This window comes from Nicotiana tomentosiformis, chromosome 11 (assembly GCF_000390325.3).
Source record: "Nicotiana tomentosiformis chromosome 11, ASM39032v3, whole genome shotgun sequence".
NCBI classification, from domain to species: Eukaryota; Viridiplantae; Streptophyta; class Magnoliopsida; order Solanales; family Solanaceae; genus Nicotiana; species Nicotiana tomentosiformis.
Window position 1 is genome coordinate 14988795 of NC_090822.1, and position 8947 is coordinate 14997741.

The window sequence follows — 8947 nt, forward strand, 5'->3', positions numbered from 1 at the left end:
AGTCTATTATGTAAAGGGCGAAAGAATTTATTTGAATCACAGACCAAATTAGTTGGTGGGTTATTCGTTGGAGGCTTTGTATTTATTTGAATATTGAAGAAAGTTTGCAGCTATTCAAGGTCCACCCATGCTTTTGTTTGTTTTTTTTTGTGATAATATACATTTACCTTGTGACTTGCTTAATTTATTCGTTTTTCTTGATATTAATTGTTTCATTCTTTGATCTATGATAATAAATGTTTGATAATGGGATTTGGATCTATTGTGTTAGATTAATTTGGCTCTTAATATGAATTTGTTTGTCTTGGTAAGTATAACTGAATTCCAATTTGAGTACGACGATCTTTTCCTATCTAGCTTTACAGTTTACATTAGAAATTTGATTATCCAATTTATTTCTTAAATGCCTGAACAATTAAGTATGATAAAAAATGAAAAATGGAATTTTAATATGATTTTAGTTTTTCTTTACTTTAAGTAGTTACGCTGTTTAGGAAAATAAAGTTTGTTGTTGTCAAGTTATATCGATGGGCTAGTGGAAAGAAAGTGAGCCAAATGAACAATCTCGCATTACAAATGTATCCGTATAAGATAAGTCTTTTTGCTCTCACAATTCCAACTTTCATAAATCATGCCTTACAATAATCTCAAAGTAGTTTAGAAAAATAATTTTGAACATCGTAACTTGCTTTAGGCGCGATTAATAATATGAATTGCCGTGGCTATGGGTATGGTTTCCGTGGCATAATCATGGTACATAATTCCAAATTCGAGTGCACGCTTGTGTAACTTGAAGCAATCAAAATTGGAAAAATGGTTAAGAATGGCCTTAAGACAGGAAAAATTACAAGTCAAGCGGTTCTCAAAGCCGCAACTCAGGCTACACAGATTGAATATGTTAATTTTAGTGACATGAATGTGAAGGATGAAGAAACCATGATGACATTAAGGTCGAAAAGAGGTCCTAGGAGAACATCTCGAAGGTTTGACCAGCCTTGTCTGGTTTCCGATGATTCCTCTCAGCATTATTATCCACCTCAGAACCCACAATACTCTGTTGCTCCATCCAGTATGTCGTCCAGCCGCCAAGACACCCCAGAAGACGAGTACCAGCATCGCAAAATCTCCACCCACCCCCACAAAATTTTCAAATGCCCTCTAACCCACGTCCAAGCCAGGGGTATAGAGGGGAACAAAGGTTGAAAGATAATTTTACACCAACAGGAGAGTCCTATGCAAGTTTGTTTGAGAAATTAAAGCATTATGACATGATTGCACCTATTCTTCCAAATCATGTAGACCGACGTGCAAGAAGCTTCGACCCTTCTAAAAGGTGTGAATACCATTCCAATTCCTAGGGGCACAATGTTGAAAGCTGTCGGGATTTGAAAAGAGAAGTAAAAAAGGATGATCCAGAAAAATCTGATTGTGATCCATGACAGTGACACTTAGAATATCATGCAGAATTCTTTACATGCATATGATGATGCACACTTTGTGGGGATGATCTATGGTGACAGGGAGTATGAGAATCCTCTCGGGAACTTGCTGACTGAAGTTAATGATATTGAAATTGGAGAAGGCCCCGGTGATTCTGATGAGCAACTTTGTGGCTAAATGTCAAGCTTAACAATTGAAAAGGCAGTCCCTCCTCACTAGGAAGGAATCTTGATAGCTTGTTTTGATGTTTTTTCTATTATCTGGGTTATTTCATAGTTGTGATCCAGATTTTATTTGTTTTTATTGAGTCAAACCCTCCTATCCCTCTATTTTATTTGTGTGAGTCTTGTCTGCCTGTTCTGTTGCTATTTTCATTATCCGGGTTATTTTAGTGTCGTAACTCTGATTTTAGGTTGTTTGTCTTATTGTTAGACCTTTCCATCCTTTACTCAATGAAATACAGTTTGTCCTTTTGTGTCATTTTGTGCTTAATCCTTTTCTTGCTAGTTCTAGTGACATGACATGCATGTGAAATTTTTGGCTAGATCTTAGAAAATTGATTTAAGCTTGAATTGGATGATTGAGAAAATGACATTTTTGTGAATGAAAAAGAGTTGAAATACTTTGGAATTAAGCTTGAGGAAAATTCACGTGGAACTAGAATAGTCATACCCGTGGGGTCAATGATCTTTACCTTCAAATCATTGTAAAGAACGGGTTTGAGGAAGAATTAATTGGAGTTTGGTGAAAATTTTGATATTAATGGATGGAAAGTGTTTTTTTTCACCACGACACACCAAGAAGGCAGACATGTTCATCAATGTTGTGATCACAAAAGGATACTATGTTTGGCATTCTCGAGGCTGGGAGGCCAAACCATGAAACTCGGGAATGTCTAACACCTTCTCCCGGGTTAACATAATTTCTTACCCGGTCTCCTGTGTTCGTAGACCGTAAAAATAGAGTCAATTTCCTCGATTTCGGATTTAAAATACACCGGTGACTTGGGACACCATAATATTCCAAGTGGCGACTCTGAATAAATAAATAATCTCATTTCGATTAATGTCACTTTAAGTGGAAAAACTCCCTTATCCCTCGGAAAAAAAGAGGTGTGACACTCTTCATACTCATTGCGTGGATAATTTTTTTTCTCATTTTCTTTTTTATATCTCTGCCTTTGTTTTTCTTTTCTTTCTTTTCTCTTTTTATTTTTTCTCATTTTTATTTATTTTTTTCTTTTCTATTTTTGTCTATTCATATATTTTTTGCAGAATCATATTATTCTTTATTTTGTTTATTCACAATAATCTGGGTTTATGCTCAATTTGGCTCGTTTATTTTTTCATTTTTCTTTCCTTTTGTTTATTCTTTTTAATTTCGCGTTCCTTTTCTAATTTCATTCAACCTTATTTTAATTTCCTTTTCCCCATATTACTGTTTTATGTCTTCCGATACCTAATTCTTATACAATAAATATTATTTTCATGGAGTTCCATCAAAACATTCATTTAAGAAAATATTTGCAAGGACCTAGTAGAAAAAATTAAAAAAATTAAACAATGACTTATTTATTATAGTATATTGTTATATTATATTGTATAGTAACAGAATAATGTTATTACAACCATGACTTTAGCTTTCCACAATAGCACCTAGATAATTCAACGAATAGCAGTCGAAGTATATTATAATGGTATATTGCATACTATTACAGCATACAGTTGCAATATATTGCATATTATTATAGTATACCGTTACACTATATTGTATACTATAACAATAATTTGTTGCAGTATAGCTATATATTTCTACGGTATATTGTCTACTATAGAAGTATACTGTTAGGTAACTGTGTTCTTCTTCGATATTACACTAAATTGTTCTAATATACTGTTGCAGTATAGCTATATACTCCTACAATATATTGTATACCGTAGCGGTATACGGTTGGGTAACTGTGTTCTTCTTCGATTTTCACTTGAAAAATTCTATCTCAAATCAGCTCCAACGGCGATCAAATTTCAGTATGAACTTCTAGAAGGTACTATAAGTAATATTTAATAACACCCACTTTGAATCAAATAAGAAATCTTCAAAATAAAAACTTTAAATTCAAGAGAAGTCCAACAATGGTGGATATTCAAATACACATAAAAATTCAGATCCAGAAAGCTTACTCAAAGGTACTATAGGCAATATTTTATAGCATCCACATCGAATCAAATAATAAATCTTCAAAATAAAATTTCAAATTCAGGAGCTTCAAGCTCAACAATGGTGGTTCTTCATACACACAAAAAAATAAGATTATGGTAAACTTAATATATTAAGTAATCGTATGTGCTACTTAAAATAAAGAAAGACCAAATTATTTAGTTATCAGATTGTAATATCTACTAAGTAATCATGCAAAAATGAAGTTGGATGTTTTAACATTCCTTTACTGCGTTTACTTGTTCTTATTGATTCATAGTATATTGGTTGTTCAAGTTACATTTCTGTTGTAGTTCTTTATCTCGTATACCTCTCAACATGTTTTCCCCTCCCGATATTACTTGTCTAGTTTCTTTCATTGTTATTATTTATACATATACTGTTATATTGCAGAGGTTTGACATGTAGGTGTCTTGTCATAGCCCCGTTACTACTTCGTCGATGTTAGACTTGACACTTACCAGTACATGGGGTCGGTTGTACTGATACTGCACTCTGCACTTCCTGTGCAGATTTTGGTATTGGCCCTAGTTGATCGAGAGGAATAGCAGCTCAGACTTGTTCACCGGAGACTCGAGGTAGATTTGTCGGCGTTCACAAACCTTGAAGTCCCCGTCTATCTTTTCTGTTTTACTGTTTCTTTCGTTCAAACAGTTGTACTTCTTTCAGACTTTTACTTGTAGTAAATCCTAGAATGTTCATGAATTGTGACACCAGATCCGGGTAGTAGTAAATGATGAAGTTTTATATTATTCTGACTCGTATTTCATTTTAGCTTATTTACTGTTATTTATTGAATTGAATAAGGTTTGGCTTAATAATTTTCTAACGTTGGCTTGCCTAGCAAGTGGAATGTTAGGCATCATCACTGTCCCAACTGTGGGAATTCCGAGTCGTGACATAAGTAAAAGCAACAAGGAAAATATAAATAAAATGTACCCAAAACAAAAGTAAAAGAAAAACACAACAAGACAAATAATTAAAACATGCAACAAATAATTAAAACATGCAATAAAACTAAAATTACTACATTAAAAAAAAAGAACTTACTTCAAAAGAAGGACCATTACACCAAAGTCGAAAAAAATCGCGAGCATAAAGATCAATTATTGTATAATAGTATTTACACACCTATTATAAAATTATTATACATTTATTATAATTTTATATAATGTTATATAATATTATATAATAATATATAATGTCATATATGGACACTGGGTTTCTTTTTCAACTTTTTTGTTCAATTGGTATGATTCCCAAGACCAGTTAATCAAACCCAATCAACCCAACACTCTAAATTCAAGTTACTATAAGTTTTACCACTTTTTTTAACTTAGTCTAATTGCTTTAGAGTAAGATTTTCCAGATCTCAGTTGAACATGCGGGAGTCTGCACCAAAACTTCAACTTCAAATTAAGACTCATCAATCGAAATTCAATTTTCTAGCTCAGATTCGTCACCAAAATGAAATGCAAACCAACAAAGTGAATCGAACAACAATTAAATGAATTTGGGGTGCAAAATCGTCCACAATGGAGGAGAAGAAAGAGGAAAAGAAAAGCGAGTTTCTTCCAATAGGCTTGAGCGTTTAAAGTCCAATCTCCAAACATGGTTTCATAACTCCATCATAATGAATCACTACTTGCCTACCCAATTTTGTTCCTATCTATAGAACCCCCCCCCCCCCCCCTAGATGTGGTCTTTAATGTTAAAACAAAGGAATAAAAAAAAAGAAAATGACACTATATAGTCTCTCTCAAAATAATAGTCGAAAAATGACACTATATTCCTAACAAGTAGTTTATGTCTCCCACTATTTCGTTTAAGCTTGAACCCTATGTGTTTATCAACTTGTCCAAGATTCTTTATTTTGAATATGGAAGATAGAAACTTCTTTATTTCTATTATACTTTTGAATATTATTTATTCTCATCATGATCTATTATACTTTTGAATATTATTTATTCTCATCATGATCTCAAGATAGCAAAACAATTTTCAAGTATGGATTGAGAGATCTAAAAGCTAGAAAGACTAGTTTTGGACCATATGTAATTGGAGCAAGAAAATTAATTAACGAGTTGCCAAGACTGGTGCTGGTTTGAGGGCAAACAACCTCCCACCTGTTTTGACAAAATTAGGTTCAAAACAGGAAGAGCAATCAGCTTGCTTGAAGAATATTTCCACCTAAAACCTAGTTAAATCAATGGCTATATATACACAGTAAGTCTTTCAATACAATCTCAAGCCAGAGAATTCCCATTATGGCACCACACATTGTTGTGTTTATGTCCCTATTGTTTACAATTTTGTTTCCCGAATCTAGAGCTATGACTATCCGAGCTAAGCTCGTGTGGTTTGAACAAGAACAAAACTCCACAAGCCAAATAGCACTCAATGACATGCGCAGTGCCCTTTTACAGCGACCTAATCATGGGTTCGTTGCCAATATTTCAATTGGTGAACCTGCCATCAACCAGCTAGTACTAATGGACACGGGTAGCAACATTTTCTAGATTCAATGCTATCCCTGCGCTAAATGTGCTAATCAAAAACAAGTTACTCGTTATTACCCTGCCAATTCATCAACTTATTCTATTGTACCTTTCAACTATTGGATATGTCGCTATTTCAATGGGAAACGGGGTAACAGAGGTGAGTGTGTATACACATCAAGTTACGTGGATCGCTCTAGGTCTATAGGAACTCTTAGTCGGGAAACTTTTCATTTCACTACCTCCAACAATACAGTGGAGAATGTTTCTCGGATAGCTTTTGGGTGCGGAACGGATAACGTTGGGACAGGATTCGGGAGCCAGTATAGTGGTATACTTGGTTTAGGACCTAGTGAGGCATCGATATTGACACAAGTAGGAGGAACTGAATTTTCATACTGTATTGGTCGTATCAAGGATCTTAATGACCCATATAGTCACCTAATTATAGGTGATGGAGCCAGGATAGAGGGGGATCCAACACCCCTTGTAATTCATGAAGGGTCATATTATGTTATGTTGGATGGGATTAGTATTGACAAAAAACGCATAGTAGATGAAAAGTTTTTCCCTTCACCTAAGGATGGCGGGGGAGTTACATTTGACACAGGAACTCCAATAACCTATTTGCCTAATAAAGTTTATAAGTTATTGAGTGCTGAAATAAAGAGGTATATGAAAGGGAAATTGAATCAGGTTGAAAAATCTGTAGCCGGCGACCGCTTATGTTTCTATGGGGATTTTTTGAAGGATTTAGAAGCATATCCTGACGTGATATTTCATTTTAGTGGAGGTGTCGATTTCGACCTTGGCCCAGATGCCCTGTTTGACCAAATTTACACGCATTTATTTTGCGTGACTATTCGGTCAACTTCGGCACATCAGAGTCTAGTAGAAAATAAATCAGAAAATATCACAATTATCGGTGTAGCAGCAATGCAAGACCATAATTTCGGGTATGATCTATATGAAGAACAAGTGTATCTAGAGTATGTTGACTGTAAGTCTATATCAGAGAATGATTAATTATATTTTACTAATTAGGGGGCTGCCTTTATTTAGTACCAATGTGGATCCAGGAGTTGGTAGTTTTTAGTACAAATGCGGGTCAGGAGTTTATAGTTTTTAGTAGAAAACATTAATTAATTCAGTATTTTAAGAAACAGAATTTAGGTAACATGTTCTCTTTGTCTGAAAGAGTCGAAGAATATAATGAAACAAATGTGATCATGTAACTCATATTCCCACCAAATCAGAACCAGCAAACGTAGTTAGTAGTTTAGGAAACAATGGAAGTGGAGGGGGAACTGGATGTGCGGTTTCCCTAGGAATCTCCGTAGTTGGTGGAGGAGCCGGTAATGGCTGAGTAGGGGTCTCCCCTTGAGCCTCAGACTGGGCCCCATCTACTGGGGGTACCCTGTTGGTCCCCTCACCTACTACTGTATCTCTCCTCTGGCTAGCCGTAGTCTTCCTAGTCACCGTCATCTGTGCATGCAAACACCAACACATAAGTTTAATTCAAATTTCCTATAACTCAGTTCTATAGCACGATTTAGATTTCAAAGAAGTGTAACCAACTCCTAAATGCCCTGTAGTTCCTTGCTTATATAATGTGGTGCACAACACATCTATAAACAAGACCCTACTAGACACGGCTTGTAGACTCCCTAGGACAGAACTGCTCTGATACCAAGTTTGTCACGCCCCGAACCTAGGAGCGAGACAAGCACCCCGTGCCTCACCTAACCTGGCGTACCAAATTGCGACTAAGGGACTCTGAACACATAATGTCATACTTTGGCCATGGGGCCACCTTGCAAGACAATTTGCGAAGCAAAATATAAAACTGAATGGAAACTAGCACTAACTAAATATCAATATAAAGCTAGGCCGACAAGGCCGTCATAGCTACTACAGCTGACAAACCACCAATTTATACAAACCCAACATACTGCACTAACCAACAGGATATGCCTACAAGCCTCTACTGATAGATGTACTGTGATCGGAACAGGGCCCCGACCTACCCATAACATATATACAGATATACATAAGATGTACACAAAACTCTAGTCCTGGCAACTCCGAAAGACGTGGAGCTTACCGATCAGGCGGAACTCGGAAAACACCTACTGAGGAGGTCTACCCGTCTGTCTGTCTGAACCTGCACGCATGAAATGCAGCGCCCCCAAAAAAGGGACGTCAGTACGAAATAATGTACCGAGTATGTAAGGCAATAAAATAACTGAAATCTGAAACTGAACTGATAATATGATAACTGAAATTAACTGGGAGTCAAAGATGATCTGGAGATATACTTACCTGCTGATACTGACTCAACTCCTTCAATATAGTAAGTAAAATAATTGTACGGCCTTATAAGGCTCGGTATATATAACTGCTCTGCCATAGTAGGCTCGCTTATAGGCGCTCGGCCATACTAGGCTATGTATCTCGACCATGCTGGGCTCGCTCATAGGCGCTCGGCCACAGTAGGCTCGGTATATAACTTTCCATCTGATCAGAGGTTGCCCAATAGGGGCCTGCCCATCGATTATAGCTCGATGGTAATGAAAATACTGTAATACTGTATATATAGGCTTGCTGCTCTCTTGACTGAAAGAAGACAATACTAAAATTGAATATAGAGTCTCGATAAGGAATAATATTATAACTTATGAGACTAGAATAGTGTGAATAAATTCATGAATATGAACTTCTCTTTTTGTCTCATTACTAACACATGTAGCTACGAGATCATGCCAAAATGAAGGAAGGCTTAGCCTTAACAT

The 8947-nt window shown here is 35.8% G+C and overlaps 1 protein-coding gene across 1 annotated transcript; it reads left to right on the top strand.

Annotated features, from left to right (window-relative positions):
* The first annotated feature begins 5990 nt into the window (after positions 1 to 5990).
* Positions 5991 to 7181, top strand: LOC104094110 (aspartic proteinase nepenthesin-2-like). The gene is made up of 2 exons (XM_070188801.1): positions 5991 to 6159; positions 6220 to 7181. The coding sequence occupies exons 1-2, from the start codon at positions 5991 to 5993 to the stop codon at positions 7179 to 7181; spliced, it is 1131 nt and encodes a 376-aa protein (XP_070044902.1).
* Positions 7182 to 8947: the final 1766 nt, after the last annotated feature.